Source organism: Sorghum bicolor, unplaced genomic scaffold (assembly GCF_000003195.3).
Source record: "Sorghum bicolor cultivar BTx623 unplaced genomic scaffold, Sorghum_bicolor_NCBIv3 super_26, whole genome shotgun sequence".
Lineage (NCBI taxonomy): Eukaryota > Viridiplantae > Streptophyta > Magnoliopsida > Poales > Poaceae > Sorghum > Sorghum bicolor.
Window position 1 is genome coordinate 476,436 of NW_018396402.1, and position 20,407 is coordinate 496,842.

At 42.7% G+C, this 20,407-nt stretch overlaps 1 protein-coding gene across 1 annotated transcript; it reads left to right on the plus strand.

Annotated features, from left to right (window-relative positions):
- Positions 1–254: 254 nt before the first annotated feature.
- Positions 255–5,113, plus strand: LOC110431496 (the record flags this gene model as incomplete). Its single annotated transcript, XM_021450601.1, has 4 exons — positions 255–2,138; positions 2,235–2,564; positions 2,643–4,213; positions 4,574–5,113. Coding segments are annotated over exons 1-4 (4,325 nt in total), but the record flags the coding sequence as incomplete, so codon positions are not given.
- Between the last annotated feature and the right edge of the window lie 15,294 nt (positions 5,114–20,407).

The window sequence follows — 20,407 nt, forward strand, 5'->3', positions numbered from 1 at the left end:
CTTAGACTTCTGTTCTTGGATTATTATTTGGTTTTGCATCACTACATTTCAGTGCATTCCACTAACATATTACCCCACCAAGCTCCACTTAAAGCACCGTGAGTTGTTGCACCGTCGTCGCTGTTACAATCACTCTTCCCTACAGATCGCAGCCCCGGTTCTTGCTCTTTTCAGGGAGAGAAAGAACTTGTTTTGTAAGTGGTGAGGGAGTGATTCCACATATATATTGTCCTTTTTTTTTCTCCTCTACTAACATGGCAGGACGTGGAGATGGTGCCGCTGTTTCGGTGGAGGAATTTCAGGAGTTGCGTACACAAATGAATGATTTGGTGCACCAGCTCCAAACTCTCCAATTGAACATACCACGTCGAGAACCGCCACCAAATGAGGATGATGATATTGACGAGGAGGATGAGCCACCGCGTCGTCCCGCTGGTCGTGGACGTGGCGGGCGTGGTCATGGTCTTCTTAATTTTGGTCGTGCTCGGCACATTCCTGTTCGAGGTGGACGAGATTATGATGGTGATGATGATATGTTGTCTGACATGGATGATCATCGCCATGGTGGCCATCGTGGTTATCGTGACCGCCACCGTCGCCTTGATGATGATGGTTTAAGCAAAGTGAAAGTGTCTATTCCAAAATTTAATGGAAAAGAAAGTGCTGATGATTATTTTGAGTGGGAGACTAAGGTTGAACAGATCTTTGATTTGTATCCTTATCCTCCTGTCAAGAAAGCAAAGCTTGCTGCAATTGAGTTTTCAGGCTATGCAATCACTTGGTGGAATCAAGTGTGTACTGAACTCCGACGCGCTGGACATGATCGTATTACTTGGGAAGACATGAAGAGGGAAATGCGACGTCGTTTTGTTCCTGCATATTACTCTCGTGATCTACATTTGAAGCTAAAACGTCTTGTGCAAGGTACTCGTACTGTTGATGAATATTTTCAAGAATTGGAAATGTGTTTACTTCGTACAGGGATAACTGAAGATGAGGAATCCACAATGGCTCGATTTCTGGTTGGCCTCAATAAACCCATTGCTGATAAAGTGGATATGACAAACTACACATGTCTCACTGAGTTGGTACATTTTGCAAAAAGGGCAGAACAACAACTTGCTGGATCTTATAAAGATCGTGCTTCATTTTCAGCTCATAATAGTGCTACTTCATGGCGCCAGTCACAGCAGCACGGGTCAGGGGTGCACACACCTACATCTCGTGCAACTTCTTCCAAACATTTTGATTCCAAAGGCAAAGCTGTAAGCTCTACTCAGTCCAGCTCCTCTGCTACTGCAGCCCCAAGGCATACAAGCAAGATTGAGTGTTTTAAGTGTGGTGGTCATGGGCATAAGCAAGCTGAATGTCCCAATCTTCGTACGATTATTGCCCTTGCTGATGGTTCATATGATTCACAAAGTGAAGAGGAGGACGAGTTTCACAATGTCTTTGCAGATCATACTCTTGACACTTGTGAGTATTCAGCTGAGGATGGTACTTTTGAGCTAGGTCTGAATTGTTTAGCTATTCAACCTATTCTAACTTTTGCTCCCAGTGACATGATAGAAGATGTTATTTCTCCATATTCTAATGAGATTACTAGTGCTGATTTTGATGAGTTGCTTGCTGATTTTCCTGATTTGGAGCCTTCTAAAATGAATAGATCATCTCCTTATTTGGTGGTTAGAAGAGTTCTTTCCACTCAGTTTGTTGCTGCTGAACAAGGACAACGTCATAATTTGTTTCAGTCCCGATGCAAAGTGAAAGGTCAAGTGTGTCGTTTCATCATAGATGGTGGGAGCTGCAATAATATTGTTAGTGCCTTGCTTGTTGAGAAGCTTGGCCTACCAACACGCCGCCATCCACACCCTTACCATATGCAGTGGCTGAATAATTCAGGGACAGTGAAGGTCTCATCCATGGTTCGTTTGTCTTTCTCCATTGGTGACTATCATGGTGAGGTTGATTGTGATATTGTACCCATGCAAGCATGCCATTTGCTGTTGGGTCGTCCATGGCAGTTTGATGTGGATTCGGTGCACTTTGGGCGGTCTAACAAGTATACTTTCATCCACAACGACAAGAAGGTGGTTCTTGTTCCATTATCTCCAGAAGAGATCTATGCTTCAGATGTGGCTCGCATGAAAAAAGAAGAATCTGACAAAAGAAAATTGAGTGAGGCTGCCAACACTAGTAAGGGAGAGACTTCTAACCAATCTAGCCACATAAAGCCTCTTTCCACTACAAAACAACACCACCAAAATGAGTGCTTATTTGTGAGCAGGAGTGATTTGAGAGAAGTGAGGAACACCACAGCCCCATTCTTTGTGCTCTTACACAAGGAGGTCCTACTTTCAACTAACGATTTACCTTCATCGCTGCCTAGTGCTGTTCTTGATCTCTTACAGGACTTTGAAGATGTTTTTCCTGATGAGGTACCAGCTGGCCTTCCTCCACTCCGTGGTATTGAGCATCAAATCGATTTGGTACCTGGAGCTTCTCTTCCCAATCGTCCAGCCTACCGTGCTAATCCTGAAGAAACCAAAGAAATTCAGCGACAGGTAAAAGAGCTTTTGGACAAAGGGTATGTTCGTGAATTTCTATCACCTTGTGCTGTTCCAGTACTTTTGGTCCCTAAGAAAGATGGATCTTGGCGCATGTGTGTCGATTGTCGTGCCATTAATGCTATAACTGTACGATATCGCCATCCCATTCCTAGGCTTGATGACATGTTAGATGAATTGAGCGGCTCAACTATTTTCACCAAGATTGATTTACGCAGTGGCTATCACCAAATTCGCATGAAAATTGGTGATGAATGGAAGACAGCATTTACAACCAAATTTGGCTTGTATGAATGGCTTGTGATGCCCTTTGGCTTGACAAATGCTCCTTCAACTTTTATGCGCTTAATGAATCATGTTTTACGAGCTTTCATTGGCAAGTTTGTAGTTGTTTATTTTGATGATATTCTGATCTATAGCAAATCATTTGATGAACATCTTGATCATATCCATCAAGTACTTGCTGTTTTGAGGGAAGAGAAATTGTATGCCAACATTGCTAAGTGCACATTTTGCACAGATCGTGTTGTTTTTCTTGGTTTTGTTGTGACTGCAGATGGCATCCAGGTTGATGAAGAGAAGGTTAAGGCAATAAAGGATTGGCCTACTCCTACAAATGTGAGCCAAATTCGAAGTTTCAATGGTCTTGCAGGTTTCTATCGACGATTTGTTAAAGATTTCAGCACGATCGCTGCACCACTTAACAACTTGACAAAGAAGGATGTTCCATTCAAATGGGGAGATGACCAAGAGCAAGCCTTTGTAGAGTTAAAAAGAAAGCTTTGTGAAGCACCACTGCTGCAGCTACCTAACTTCGGTAAGACTTTTGAGATTGAATGTGATGCAAGTGGTATTGGCATTGGAGGTGTGCTACTTCAAGAAGGTAAACCTATTGCCTACTTTTCTGAAAAGTTAAATGGTCCACATCTGAATTATTCTGTCTATGATAAAGAGCTTTATGCCTTAGTTCGAGTTTTGGAAGTTTGGCAACATTATTTGTTACCTAAAGAATTTGTCATCCATTCTGATCATGAAGCTTTGAAATATTTAAAAAGTCAAGGCAAACTGAATCGTAGACATGCTAAATGGATCGAGTTCATAGAAACATTTCCGTATGTTGTTAAACATAAGCGTGGTAAAGATAACATTGTTGCAGATGCTTTGTCAAGAAGGTGTGGTTTGGTTACACAATTAGATACAAAATTGCTTGGTTTGGAATCCATTAAAACACTCTATGCAACTGATTCTGATTTTAAAGAACCTTTCTCTCATTGCATTGCTGGAAAAGGCTGGGACAAGTATTATGTACATGATGATTTTTTATTTCGAACTAACAAACTATGCATTCCAGCCTGCTCGATTCGTCAAGTTCTTTTACAGGAAGCACATGCTGGTGGCTTAGCTGGTCATTTTGGCATCAAAAAGACATTGGACATGCTCTCTGATCATTTCTTTTGGCCACATATGCGACGTGATGTTCAACGACATGTCGAGCGCTGCATAATCTGCTTGAAAGCTAAGTCCCGCCTTAATCCCCATGATCTCTATACTCCATTACCAATCCCAACTGTACCTTGGGAAGATATATCCATGGATTTTATTCTGGGATTACCAAGGTCTCAGAGGGGGAGGGACTCTATCTTCGTTATTGTTGATCGCTTCTCAAAAATGGCACATTTTATTCCATGTCACAAGAGCGATGATGCTTCACACGTTGCTGATTTGTTTTTCAGGGAGATTGTTCGTTTACATGGAGTGCCAAAGACTATTGTTTCAGACCGAGATACAAAATTCCTGAGCTATTTTTGGAAGACATTATGGGCTAAACTTGGCACGAAGTTGTTATTTTCCACCACTTGTCACCCACAAACGGATGGGCAAACTGAAGTTGTCAACCGTACCCTGTCCACCATGCTGCGTGCCGTGCTAAAAAAGAATTTGAAGCAGTGGGAAGAATGTCTTCCACATGTCGAATTTGCTTATAATAGGGCACTACATTCCACAACAATTTTTTGTCCATTTGAAATTGTTTATGGTTTTAAGCCACATACTCCCATGGATCTTTTGCCTTTACCATTACAGGAACAAGTTAACTTGGATGCAGCGAAGAGATCCAACTTTATCAAGAAGCTACATGATGGGACAAGAAGAAATATTGAGAAGAAATCAGCACAATATGCAAAGCAAGCGAACAAAGGTAAGAAGAAGGTTACATTTCAGCCCGGTGACCTCGTGTGGTTGCATCTACGCAAGGATCGATTTCCCCAACAACGTAAGAGTAAGTTATCACCTAGAGGTGATGGTCCATTCAAGGTTCTAAAAAAGATAAATGATAATGCATACAAAATTGAGCTGCCACCTGAATATTCCAATGTTAGTCCAACATTCAATGTCAAAGACTTGCTTCCATTTGTTGGTGAGCCTGAGTCGAGGACGACTCCTTCTCAAGAGGGGGAGGCTGATGAGGACATCCCTAGCATTCATTCATCTTCAAATGAAACTCCACTTGATATAAGTGGTCCAATTACAAGAAGTAGAGCTAAACAATTGGAGAAGGAAATTCATTCTCAGGTGAACGCTAACCTTATGTTTAATAATCAGTTTATGTTGAATGATCCTATACTTTTGAGTTCTTGTTTCAATGTCCTTAGGAATGATGGAGGGTATGAACCAGCATGGGATGAAGATGGATTCAAGCCTTTGGACATCTGAACCAAGAAGCCTATCGTGTGCATAAATAAAATGGTGGTTCATTACTTCTGCATGAGAAGGCAACCAGAAGCTAGATGGCTGACCCATGGTACAAATTCCAAGCATCACCACGGACAGAATACAAGGAGTTACGTGGCATTCTACAGATGGATGAAAGCATCTTTAAGTCTATGTTGCAGCCCATCAAACGGTTCATTATTTAGACTTCCCAATAAAGAGTTATGCTCATTTTAGTAACTGCTGCCAGAAGCTGAGAAGACGCGCGAACCAGCCACGAAATCCACTAGTGGATGTGCATGCTGTCATGTATTCAAAGCTGAACGCCCCTATCTATATATATCTCTTGTACTAGACAATGAAAGGACACATCTTGCTTGGTTAAAATTCAGAATACACAAACTCGTGGAGTTTTGTTTATGCGTGAGTCTTGAGAGGCTTGCAAAACTTGTTCTTTCGATTCCTGAGGGAGTTGTAGAACGCCGAACTGCGGTTCATCCAGTTTGTGCCTTCACGTCTATACGGCGTGATTGCGTGGGCTGTTCGTCGGTACGTGGAAGGGTGATTGTCTCGGTAGTTCGTCGCGTGGACAGCCTCGCGGTGCACTGCCTCTTCACCAGGTCACGCAGCGACAAGTTATCAAGTTCGCGAATCCTACGAGAAGATCGGGCCACAACGACTTGTCTCACGCTATCCCTAGGCGTGAGCATATCAGATAGGTGCACGGTTTGCATGGAACATACCAAATGCTAGGAAATCAATCTGGACGCACATGATGGAACTCCTAGATGACGTGTGTCATACGAAATCTAGCTTCGGTCTGTTTGGAGACAGTGTTAGTTTCGGTGCAAGATAGGTGCAAGGTTTGTACATAATGCACCATAGGCTAAGAAACCATTTTAGACGCACCCGATGGTACTCCTAGGTAAAAGGCTCAAGTGAAAGCTCGGTTTGGTCTATTTAGAGAGTGCTAATCTTGATGCAAGATAGATGCACGGTCTGCATGGAACGTAACATATGCTTAAAAATTAATTTGGACACACCCGATAGAACTCCTTAATGACGTGTGTCATATGGAAGCTCGCTTTGGTGTGCTTAGAGACAGTATTAGTTTTGGTGCAAGATATGTGCACGGTTTGCGCCTAATGCACCAAAGTCTAAGAAACCATTTTGGAAGCACCTGTTGGTACTCCTAGGTGAAGAGACTCAAGTGGAGGCTCGGTTTGGTCTGTTTAGAGATAGTCCTAATCTTGATGCAAGATAGGTGTACGATTTGCATGGAACATACCATATGTTCAGAAATCAATTTGGACACACCAGATGGAACTCCTAGATGACATGTGTCATACGGAATCTCCCTTCGGTCCGTTTAGAGACAACGTTAGTTTCGGTGGAACATAGGTGCACGGTTTGCACCTAATGCACCATAGGATAAGAAACCATTTTGGACACACCTGATGGTACTCCTAGGTCAAGGGGCTCTAGTGAAAGCTTCGTTTCGTCTGTTTGGACATAGTGGTAATCTTGATGCAAGATAGATTCACGGTTTACGTGGAACATATGATATGCTCAGAAATCAATTAGGACGCACCTGATATAACTCCTTGATGATGTGTGTCACATGGAATCTTGCTTCGGTTTCTTTAGAGACAGTGTTAGTTTTGGTAGAAGATATGTGCACAGTGTACGCCTAATGCACCATAGGCTAAAGAAACCATTTTAGACGCACCCGATGGTACTCGTAGTTGAAGAGGCTCAAGTGGAGGCTCGATTTGGTCTGTTCGGATATAGTGCTAATCTTGATGCAAGATAGTTGCACAATTTGCAGGCAACGTACCATATGTTAAGAAATCAATTTGGATGCACCCAATGGAACTCCTAGATGACGTGTGTCATATGGAATCTCGCTTCGGTCTGTTTGGTGACCATGTTAGTTTCAGTGCAAGAAAGGTGCATAGTTTGTGCCTAATGCACCATAGTCTAAGAAACCATTTTTGATGCACCTGTTTGTACTTCTAGATGAAGAGGCTCAAGTGGAAGCTCGGTTCGGTCTGTTTGGAGATAGTGCTAATCTTGATGCAAGATAGGTGTACGGTTTGTATGGAACATACCATATGCTTGGAAATCAATTTGGATGCACCCGTTGGAACTCCTTGAGAAGTGTGTCTTATGGACCCTCGCTTTGGTCTGTTTAGAGATAGTGTTAGTTTCAGTGCAAGATATGAGCATGGTTTGCGCCTAACGCACCATAGTCTAAGAAACCATTTTGGAAGCACCTGTTGGTACTTCGGTGAAGAGGCTCAAGTGGAAGCTCGGTTTGACCTGTTTGGAGATAGTGCTAATCTTGATGCAAGATAGGTGCATGATTTGCAATGAACATACCATATGCTTAGAAATCAACTTGGACGCACCCTATGAAACTCCTAGATGACGTGTGTCATATGGAATCTTACTTCGGTCCATTTGTAGACAGTGTAAGTTTTAGTGCAAGATAGGTGCACAGTTTGCGCCTAATGCACCGTAGTCTAAGAAACCATTTTTGACACACTATTTGGTACTCCTTTGTGAAGAGGCTCAAGCGGAAGCTTGGTTCGGTCAGTTTGGAGATAGTGCTAATCCTTATGCAAGGTAGGTGCATGGTTTGCATGGAACATACCATATGCTTGGAAATCAATTTGGATGCACCCGATGGAACTCCTTGATGACGTGTGTCATTTGGAGACATTGTTAGTTTCGGTGCAAGATAGGTGCACAGTTTGCACCGAATGCACCATAGTCTAATAAACCATTTTGGACGCACTTGTCGGTACTCCTAGGTGAAGGGGCTCAAGTGGATGCTCGGTTCGGTCGGTTTGGAGATAGTGCTAATCTTGATGTAAGATAGGTGCACGGTTTGCATGGAACATACCATATGCTTGGAAATCAATTTGGATGCACCCAATGTAACTCCTTGATGACGTGTGTCATATGGAATCTCGCTTTGGTCTGTTTAGAAATTGTGTTAGTTTCAGTGCAAGATATGGGCATGGTTTGCGCCTAATGCACCATAGTCTAAGAAACCATTTTGGAAGTACCTGTTGGCACTTCGGTGAAGAGGCTCAAGTGGAAGCTTGGTTCGGTCTGTTTGGAGATTGTGCTAATCTTGATGCAAGATAGGTGCAGGGTTTGCAAGGAACATACCATGTGCTTAGAAATCAATTTAGACGCACCCAATGGAACTCCTAGATGACGTGTGTCATATGGAATCTCACTTTGGTCTGTTTAGAAATTGTGTTAGTTTCAGTGCAAGATATGGGCATGGTTTGCGCCTAATGCACCATAGTCTAAGAAACCATTTCGGAAGCACCTGTTGGCACTTCGGTGAAGAGGCTCAAGTGGAAGATCGGTTCGGTCTGTTTGGAGATAGTGCTAATCTTGATGCAAGATAGGTGTACGGTTTGCAAGGAACATACCATATGCTTAGAAATCAATTTGGACGCACCCAATGGAACTCCTAGATGACGTGTGTCATATGGAATCTCGCTTTGGTCTGTTTAGAAATTGTGTTAGTTTTAGAGCAAGATATGGGCATGGTTTCCGCCTAACGCACCATAGTCTAAGAAACCATTTTGGAAGCACCTGTTGGCACTTCGGTGAAGAGGCTCAAGTGGAAGCTCGGTTTGATCTGTTTGGAGATAGTGTTAATCTTGATGCAAGATAGGTGCATGATTTGCAAGGAACATACCATATGCTTATAAATCAATTTGGACGCACCCAATGGAACTCCTAGATGACGTGTGTCATATGGAATCTCGCTTCGGTCCATTTGGAGATATTGTTAGTTTCGGTGCAAGATAGGTGAACAGTTTGCACCTAATGCACCATAGTCTAAGAAACCATTTTGGACGCACTTGTTGGTACTCCTAGGTGAAGGGGCTCAAGTGGATGCTCAGTTCGGTCTGTTTGGAGATAGTGCTAATCTTGATGCAAGATAGGTGCACGATTTGCATGGAACATACCAAATACTTGGAAAACAATCTCGACGCACATGATGGAACTCCTAGATGACATGTGTCATACGAAATCTTGCTTCGGTCTGTTTGGAGACAATGTTAGTTTCAGTGCAGGATAGGTGCAAGGTTTGCACATAATGCAACATAGTCTAAGAAACCATTTTTAACGCACCAGTTTGTACTCCTAGATGAAGAGGCTCAAGTGGAAGCTCGGTTCGGTCTGTTTGGTGATAGTGCTAATCTTGATGCAAGATAGGTGCACGGTTTGCATGGAATATACCATATGCATGGAAATCAATTTGGATGCACCCGATGGAACTCCTCGATGACGTGTGTCATATGGAATCTCGCTTTGGTCTATTTAGAAGCAGTGTTAGTTTCGGTGCAAGATATGTGCATGGTTTGAGCGTAATGCACCATAGTCTAAGAAACCATTTTGGAAGCACCTATTGGTACTTCGGTGAAGAGGCTCAAGTGGAAGCTCGGTTTGATCTATTTGGAGATAGTGCTAATCTTGATGCAAGATAGGTGCATGATTTGCAAGTAACATACCATATGCTTAGAAATCAATTTGGACGCACCCAATGGAACCCTAGATGACGTGTGTCATATGGAATCTTACTTCGGTCCGTTTGTAGAGATTGTAAGTTTTAGTGCAAGATATGTGCTTGGTTTGCGCCTAATGCACCATAGTCTAAGAAACCATTTTGGACGCACTATTTGGTTCTTCTGGGTGAAGAGGCTTAAGTGGAAGCTTGGTTCGGTCAGTTTGGAGATAGTGCTAATCCTTATGCAAGGTAGGTGCAAGGTTTGCATGGAACATACCATATGCTTGGAAATCAATTTGGATGCACCCGATGGAACTCCTTGATGACGTGTGTTATATGGAATCTCGCTTCGGTCCATTTGGAGACATTGTTAGTTTCAGTGCAAGATAGATGCACAGTTTGCACCTAATGCACCGTAGTCTAAGAAACCATTTTGGACGCACCCGATGGTACTCCTAGGTCAAGGGGCTCAAGTGAAAGCTCGGTTTGGTCTGTTTGGAGATAATGCTAATCTTGATGCAAGATAGATGCACGGTTTTGCATGGAACATACGATATGCTCAGAAATCAATTAGGACGCACCTGATATAACTCCTTGATGATGTTTGTCATATGGAATCTTGCTTCGGTTCATTTAGAGACAGTGTTAGTTTTGGTAGAAGACATGTGCACAGTTTACGCCTAATGCACCATAGGCTAAGAAACCATTTTAGACGCACCCGATGGTACTCATAGTTGAAGAGGCTCAAGTGGAGGCTCGATTTGGTCTGTTCGGATATAGTGCTAATCTTGATGCAAGATAGTTGCACAGTTTGCATGGAACGTACCATATGTTAAGAAATCAATTTGGATGCACCCAATGGAACTCCTAGATGACGTGTGTCATATGGAATCTCACTTCGGTCTGATTGGAGACAATGTTAGTTTCGGTGCAAGATAGGTGCATAGATTGTGCCTAATGCACCATAGTCTAAGAAACCATTTTGGACACACCTGTTTGTACTCCTAGATGAAGAGGCTCAAGTGAAAGCTCGGTTTGGTCTGTTTGGAGATAGTGCTAATTTGATGCAAGATAGGTGCACGGTTTGCATGGAACATACCATATGCTTGGAAATCAATTTGGATGCACCCGATGGAACTCCTTGATGACGTGTGTCATATGGAATCTTACTTTGGTCTGTTTAGAAATAGTGTTAGTTTTGATGCAAGATATGTGCATGGTTTGCGCCTATTGCACCATAGTCTAAGAAACCATTTTGGAAGCACCTGTTGGTACTTCGGTGAAGAGGCTCAAGTGGAAGCTCGGTTTGATCTGTTTGGAGATAGTGCTAGTCTTGATGCAACATAGGTGTATCATTTGCAAGGAACATACCATATTCATAGAAATCAATTTGGACGCACCCAATGGAACTCCTAGATGACGTGTGTCATATGGAATCTCGCTTCGGTCTGTTTGGAGACAATGTTAGTTTAAGTGCAAGATAGGTGCATAGTTTGTGCCTAATGCACCATAGTCTAAGAAACCATTTTTGACACACCTGTTTGTACTCCTAGATTAAGAGGCTTAAGTGGAAGCTCGGTTCGGCTGTTTGGAGATAGTGCTAATCTTGATGCAAGATAGGTGCACTGTTTGCATGGAAAATACCATGTGCTTGGAAATCAATTTGGACACACCAAATGGAACTCCTTGATGACGTGTGTCATATGGAATCTCACTTTGGTCTGTTTAGAAACAGTGTTAGTTTTGGTGCAAGATATGTGCATGGTTTGCGCCTAATGCACCATAGTCTAAGAAACCATTTTGGACGCACTATTTGGTACTCCTAGGTGAAGAGGCTCAAGTGGAAGCTTGGTTCGGTCAGTTTGGAGATAGTGCTAATCCTTATGCAAGGTAGGAGCATGGTTTGCATGGAACATACCATATGCTAGGAAATCAATTTGGATACACCCGATGGAACTCCTTGATGACGTGTGTCATATGGAATCTCGCTTCGGTCCATTTGGAGACATTGTTAGTTTCAGTGCAAGATAGGTGCATAGTTTGCACCTAATGCACCATAGTCTAAGAAACCATTTTGGACACACTTGTTGGTACTCCTAGGTGAAGGGGATCAAGTGGATGCTCGGTTCGGTCTGTTTGGAGATAGTATCTTGATGCAAGATAGGTGCACAGTTTGCATGCAACATACCAAATGCTTAGAAATCAATCTGGACGCACATGATGGAACTCCTAGATGACGTGTGTCATACAAAATCTTGCTTTGGTCTGTTTGGAGACAGTGTTAGTTTCGGTGCAAGATAGGTGCCAGGTTTGCACATAATGCAGCATAGGCTAAGAAACCATTTTGGACGCAGCCGATGGTACTCCTAGGTAAAAGGCTCAAGTGAAAGCTCGGTTTGGCCTATTTGGAGACAGTGCTAATCTTGATACAAGATAGATGCACGGTCTGTATGGAACGTAGCATATGCTTAGAAATTAATTTGGACACACCCGATAGAACTCCTTGATGACGTGTGTCATATGGAATCTCGCTTTGGTGTGCTTAGAGACAGTATTAGTTTTGGTGCAAGATATGTGCTTGGTTTGCGCCTAATGCACCAAAGTCTAAGAAACCATTTTGGAGGCACCTGTTGGTACTCCTAGGTGAAGAGGCTCAAGTGGAGGCTTGGTTCGGTCTGTTTAGAGATAGTGCTAATCTAGATGCAAGATAGGTGCACGATTTGCATGGAAAATACCATATGCTAAGAAATCAATTTGGACACACCAAATGGAACTCCTAGATGACATGTGTCGTATGGAATCTCACTTCAGTCCGTTTAGAGACATTGTTAGTCTCGGTGCAAGATAGGTAACCGGTTTGCACCTAATGCACCAAAGGATAAGAAACCATTTTGGATGCACATGATGGTACTCCTAGGTCAAAGGGCTCAAGTGAAAGCTCGCTTTGGTCTGTTTGGAAATAGTGCAAATCTTGATTAAAGATAGATGCACGGTTTTGCATGGAACATACGATATGCTCAGAAATCAATTAGGACGCACCTGATATAACTCCTTGATGATGTGTGTCATATGGAATCTTGCTTCAGTTCGTTTAGAGATAGTGTTAGTGTTGGTAGAAGATATGTGCACGGTTTACGCCTAATGCACCATAGGCTAAGAAACCATTTTGGACGCACTTGTTGGTATTCCTAGGTGAAGGGGCTCAAGTGGATGCTCAGTTCGGTCTGTTTGGAGATAGTGCTAATCTTGATGCAAGATAGGTGCACGATTTGCATGGAACATACCAAATACTTGGAAAACAATCTCGACGCACATGATGGAACTCCTAGATGACATGTGTCATACGAAATCTTGCTTCGGTCTGTTTGGAGACAATGTTAGTTTCAGTGCAGGATAGGTGCAAGGTTTGCACATAATGCAACATAGTCTAAGAAACCATTTTTGACGTACCAGTTTGTACTCCTAGATGAAGAGGCTCAAGTGGAAGCTCGGTTCGGTCTGTTTGGTGATAGTGCTAATCTTGATGCAAGATAGGTGCACGGTTTGCATGGAATATACCATATGCATGGAAATCAATTTGGATGCACCCGATGGAACTCCTCGATGACGTGTGTCATATGGAATCTCGCTTTGGTCTATTTAGAAGCAGTGTTAGTTTCGGTGCAAGATATGTGCATGGTTTGAGCGTAATGCACCATAGTCTAAGAAACCATTTTGGAAGCACCTATTGGTACTTCGGTGAAGAGGCTCAAGTGGAAGCTCGGTTTGATCTATTTGGAGATAGTGCTAATCTTGATGCAAGATAGGTGCATGATTTGCAAGTAACATACCATATGCTTAGAAATCAATTTGGACGCACCCAATGGAACCCTAGATGACGTGTGTCATATGGAATCTTGCTTCGGTCCGTTTGTAGAGATTGTATGTTTTAGTGCAAGATATGTGCTTGGTTTGAGCCTAATGCACCATAGTCTAAGAAACCATTTTGGACGCACTATTTGGTTCTTCTAGGTGAAGAGGCTTAAGTGGAAGCTTGGTTCGGTCAGTTTGGAGATAGTGCTAATCCTTACGCAAGGTAGGTGCAAGATTTGCATGGAACATACCATATGCTTGGAAATCAATTTGGATGCACCCGATGGAACTCCTTGATGACGTGTGATATATGGAATCTCGCTTCGGTCCATTTAGAGACATGTTAGTTTCAGTGCAAGATAGATGCACAGTTTGCACCTAATGCACCGTAGTCTAAGAAACCATTTTGGACGCACCCGATGGTACTCCTAGGTCAAGGGGCTCAAGTGAAAGCTCGGTTTGGTCTGTTTGGAGATAATGCTAATCTTGATGCAAGATAGATGCACGGTTTTGCATGGAACATACGATATGCTCAGAAATCAATTAGGACGCACCTGATATAACTCCTTGATGATGTTTGTCATATGGAATCTTGCTTCGGTTCATTTAGAGACAGTGTTAGTTTTGGTAGAAGACATGTGCACAGTTTACGCCTAATGCACCATAGGCTAAGAAACCATTTTAGACGCACCCGATGGTACTCATAGTTGAAGAGGCTCAAGTGGAGGCTCGATTTGGTCTGTTCGGATATAGTGCTAATCTTGATGCAAGATAGTTGCACAGTTTGCATGGAACGTACCATATGTTAAGAAATCAATTTGGATGCACCCAATGGAACTCCTAGATGACGTGTGTCATATGGAATCTCACTTCGGTCTGATTGGAGACAATGTTAGTTTCGGTGCAAGATAGGTGCATAGATTGTGCCTAATGCACCATAGTCTAAGAAACCATTTTGGACACACCTGTTTGTACTCCTAGATGAAGAGGCTCAAGTGAAAGCTCGGTTTGGTCTGTTTGGAGATAGTGCTAATTTGATGCAAGATAGGTGCACGGTTTGCATGGAACATACCATATGCTTGGAAATCAATTTGGATGCACCCGATGGAACTCCTTGATGACGTGTGTCATATGGAATCTTACTTTGGTCTGTTTAGAAATAGTGTTAGTTTTGATGCAAGATATGTGCATGGTTTGCGCCTATTGCACCATAGTCTAAGAAACCATTTTGGAAGCACCTGTTGGTACTTCGGTGAAGAGGCTCAAGTGGAAGCTCGGTTTGATCTGTTTGGAGATAGTGCTAGTCTTGATGCAACATAGGTGTATCATTTGCAAGGAACATACCATATTCATAGAAATCAATTTGGACGCACCCAATGGAACTCCTAGATGACGTGTGTCATATGGAATCTCGCTTCGGTCTGTTTGGAGACAATGTTAGTTTAAGTGCAAGATAGGTGCATAGTTTGTGCCTAATGCACCATAGTCTAAGAAACCATTTTTGACACACCTGTTTGTACTCCTAGATTAAGAGGCTTAAGTGGAAGCTCGGTTCGGCTGTTTGGAGATAGTGCTAATCTTGATGCAAGATAGGTGCACTGTTTGCATGGAAAATACCATGTGCTTGGAAATCAATTTGGACACACCAAATGGAACTCCTTGATGACGTGTGTCATATGGAATCTCACTTTGGTCTGTTTAGAAACAGTGTTAGTTTTGGTGCAAGATATGTGCATGGTTTGCGCCTAATGCACCATAGTCTAAGAAACCATTTTGGACGCACTATTTGGTACTCCTAGGTGAAGAGGCTCAAGTGGAAGCTTGGTTCGGTCAGTTTGGAGATAGTGCTAATCCTTATGCAAGGTAGGAGCATGGTTTGCATGGAACATACCATATGCTAGGAAATCAATTTGGATACACCCGATGGAACTCCTTGATGACGTGTGTCATATGGAATCTCGCTTCGGTCCATTTGGAGACATTGTTAGTTTCAGTGCAAGATAGGTGCATAGTTTGCACCTAATGCACCATAGTCTAAGAAACCATTTTGGACACACTTGTTGGTACTCCTAGGTGAAGGGGATCAAGTGGATGCTCGGTTCGGTCTGTTTGGAGATAGTATCTTGATGCAAGATAGGTGCACAGTTTGCATGCAACATACCAAATGCTTAGAAATCAAACTGGACGCACATGATGGAACTCCTAGATGACGTGTGTCATACAAAATCTTGCTTTGGTCTGTTTGGAGACAGTGTTAGTTTCGGTGCAAGATAGGTGCCAGGTTTGCACATAATGCAGCATAAGCTAAGAAACCATTTTGGACGCAGCCGATGGTACTCCTAGGTAAAAGGCTCAAGTGAAAGCTCGGTTTGGCCTATTTGGAGACAGTGCTAATCTTGATGCAAGATAGATGCACGGTCTGTATGGAACGTACCATATGCTTAGAAATTAATTTGGACACACCCGATAGAACTCTTTGATGACGTGTGTCATATGGAATCTCGCTTTGGTGTGCTTAGAGACAATATTAGTTTTGGTGCAAGATATGTTCTTGGTTTGTGCCTAATGCACCAAAGTCTAAGAAACCATTTTGGAGGCACCTGTTGGTACTCCTAGGTGAAGAGGCTCAAGTGGAGGCTTGGTTCGGTCTGTTTAGAGATAGTGCTAATCTAGATGCAAGATAGGTGCACGATTTGCATGGAACATACCATATGCTAAGAAATCAATTTGGACACACCAAATGGAACTCCTAGATGACATGTGTCGTATGGAATCTCACTTCAGTCCGTTTAGAGACATTGTTAGTTTCGGTGCAAGATAGGTAACCGGTTTGCACCTAATGCACCAAAGGATAAGAAACCATTTTGGATGCACATGATGGTACTCCTAGGTCAAAGGGCTCAAGTGAAAGCTCGCTTTGGTCTGTTTGGAGATAGTGCAAATCTTGATGCAAGATAGATGCACGGTTTTGCATGGAACATACGATATGCTCAGAAATCAATTAGGACGCACCTGATATAACTCCTTGATGATGTGTGTCATATGGAATCTTGCTTCAGTTCGTTTAGAGATAGTGTTAGTGTTGGTAGAAGATATGTGCACGGTTTACGCCTAATGCACCATAGGCTAAGAAACCATTTTGGACGCACTTGTTGGTATTCCTAGGTGAAGGGGCTCAAGTGGATGCTCAGTTCGGTCTGTTTGGAGATAGTGCTAATCTTGATGCAAGATAGGTGCACGATTTGCATGGAACATACCAAATACTTGGAAAACAATCTCGACGCACATGATGGAACTCCTAGATGACATGTGTCATACGAAATCTTGCTTCGGTCTGTTTGGAGACAATGTTAGTTTCAGTGCAGGATAGGTGCAAGGTTTGCACATAATGCAACATAGTCTAAGAAACCATTTTTGACGTACCAGTTTGTACTCCTAGATGAAGAGGCTCAAGTGGAAGCTCGGTTCGGTCTGTTTGGTGATAGTGCTAATCTTGATGCAAGATAGGTGCACGGTTTGCATGGAATATACCATATGCATGGAAATCAATTTGGATGCACCCGATGGAACTCCTCGATGACGTGTGTCATATGGAATCTCGCTTTGGTCTATTTAGAAGCAGTGTTAGTTTCGGTGCAAGATATGTGCATGGTTTGAGCGTAATGCACCATAGTCTAAGAAACCATTTTGGAAGCACCTATTGGTACTTCGGTGAAGAGGCTCAAGTGGAAGCTCGGTTTGATCTATTTGGAGATAGTGCTAATCTTGATGCAAGATAGGTGCATGATTTGCAAGTAACATACCATATGCTTAGAAATCAATTTGGACGCACCCAATGGAACCCTAGATGACGTGTGTCATATGGAATCTTGCTTCGGTCCGTTTGTAGAGATTGTAAGTTTTAGTGCAAGATATGTGCTTGGTTTGAGCCTAATGCACCATAGTCTAAGAAACCATTTTGGACGCACTATTTGGTTCTTCTGGGTGAAGAGGCTTAAGTGGAAGCTTGGTTCGGTCAGTTTGGAGATAGTGCTAATCCTTACGCAAGGTAGGTGCAAGGTTTGCATGGAACATACGATATGCTTGGAAATCAATTTGGATGCACCCGATGGAACTCCTTGATGACGTGTGATATATGGAATCTCGCTTCGGTCCATTTAGAGACATGTTAGTTTCAGTGCAAGATAGATGCACAGTTTGCACCTAATGCACCGTAGTCTAAGAAACCATTTTGGACGCACCCGATGGTACTCCTAGGTCAAGGGGCTCAAGTGAAAGCTCGGTTTGGTCTGTTTGGAGATAATGCTAATCTTGATGCAAGATAGATGCACGGTTTTGCATGGAACATACGATATGCTCAGAAATCAATTAGGACGCACCTGATATAACTCCTTGATGATGTTTGTCATATGGAATCTTGCTTCGGTTCATTTAGAGACAGTGTTAGTTTTGGTAGAAGACATGTGCACAGTTTACGCCTAATGCACCATAGGCTAAGAAACCATTTTAGACGCACCCGATGGTACTCATAGTTGAAGAGGCTCAAGTGGAGGCTCGATTTGGTCTGTTCGGATATTGTGCTAATCTTGATGCAAGATAGTTGCACAGTTTGCATGGAACGTACCATATGTTAAGAAATCAATTTGGATGCACCCAATGGAACTCCTAGATGACGTGTGTCATATGGAATCTCACTTCGGTCTGATTGGAGACAATGTTAGTTTCGGTGCAAGATAGGTGCATAGATTGTGCCTAATGCACCATAGTCTAAGAAACCATTTTGGACACACCTGTTTGTACTCCTAGATGAAGAGGCTCAAGTGAAAGCTCGGTTTGGTCTGTTTGGAGATAGTGCTAATTTGATGCAAGATAGGTGCACGGTTTGCATGGAACATACCATATGCTTGGAAATCAATTTGGATGCACCCGATGGAACTCCTTGATGACGTGTGTCATATGGAATCTTACTTTGGTCTGTTTAGAAATAGTGTTAGTTTTGATGCAAGATATGTGCATGGTTTGCGCCTATTGCACCATAGTCTAAGAAACCATTTTGGAAGCACCTGTTGGTACTTCGGTGAAGAGGCTCAAGTGGAAGCTCGGTTTGATCTGTTTGGAGATAGTGCTAGTCTTGATGCAACATAGGTGTATCATTTGCAAGGAACATACCATATTCATAGAAATCAATTTGGACGCACCCAATGGAACTCCTAGATGACGTGTGTCATATGGAATCTCGCTTCGGTCTGTTTGGAGACAATGTTAGTTTCAGTGCAAGATAGGTGCATAGTTTGTGCCTAATGCACCATAGTCTAAGAAACCATTTTTGACACACCTGTTTGTACTCCTAGATTAAGAGGCTTAAGTGGAAGCTCGGTTCGGCTGTTTGGAGATAGTGCTAATCTTGATGCAAGATAGGTGCACTGTTTGCATGGAAAATACCATGTGCTTGGAAATCAATTTGGACACACCAAATGGAACTCCTTGATGACGTGTGTCATATGGAATCTCACTTTGGTCTGTTTAGAAACAGTGTTAGTTTTGGTGCAAGATATGTGCATGGTTTGCGCCTAATGCACCATAGTCTAAGAAACCATTTTGGACGCACTATTTGGTACTCCTAGGTGAAGAGGCTCAAGTGGAAGCTTGGTTCGGTCAGTTTGGAGATAGTGCTAATCCTTATGCAAGGTAGGAGCATGGTTTGCATGGAACATACCATATGCTAGGAAATCAATTTGGATACACCCGATGGAACTCCTTGATGACGTGTGTCATATGGAATCTCGCTTCGGTCCATTTGGAGACATTGTTAGTTTCAGTGCAAGATAGGTGCATAGTTTGCACCTAATGCACCATAGTCTAAGAAACCATTTTGGACACACTTGTTGGTACTCCTAGGTGAAGGGGATCAAGTGGATGCTCGGTTCGGTCTGTTTGGAGATAGTATCTTGATGCAAGATAGGTGCACAGTTTGCATGCAACATACCAAATGCTTAGAAATCAATCTGGACGCACATGATGGAACTCCTAGATGACGTGTGTCATACAAAATCTAGCTTTGGTCTGTTTGGAGACAGTGTTAGTTTCGGTGCAAGATAGGTGCCAGGTTTGCACATAATGCAGCATAGGCTAAGAAACCATTTTGGACGCAGCCGATGGTACTCCTAGGTAAAAGGCTCAAGTGAAAGCTCGGTTTGGCCTATTTGGAGACAGTGCTAATCTTGATACAAGATAGATGCACGGTCTGTATGGAACGTAGCATATGCTTAGAAATTAATTTGGACACACCCGATAGAACTCCTTGATGACGTGTGTCATATGGAATCTCGCTTTGGTGTGCTTAGAGACAGTATTAGTTTTGGTGCAAGATATGTGCTTGGTTTGCGCCTAATGCACCAAAGTCTAAGAAACCATTTTGGAGGCACCTGTTGGTACTCCTAGGTGAAGAGGCTCAAGTGGAGGCTTGGTTCGGTCTGTTTAGAGATAGTGCTAATCTAGATGCAAGATAGGTGCACGATTTGCATGGAAAATACCATATGCTAAGAAATCAATTTGGACACACCAAATGGAACTCCTAGATGACATGTGTCGTATGGAATCTCACTTCAGTCCGTTTAGAGACATTGTTAGTCTCGGTGCAAGATAGGTAACCGGTTTGCACCTAATGCACCAAAGGATAAGAAACCATTTTGGATGCACATGATGGTACTCCTAGGTCAAAGGGCTCAAGTGAAAGCTC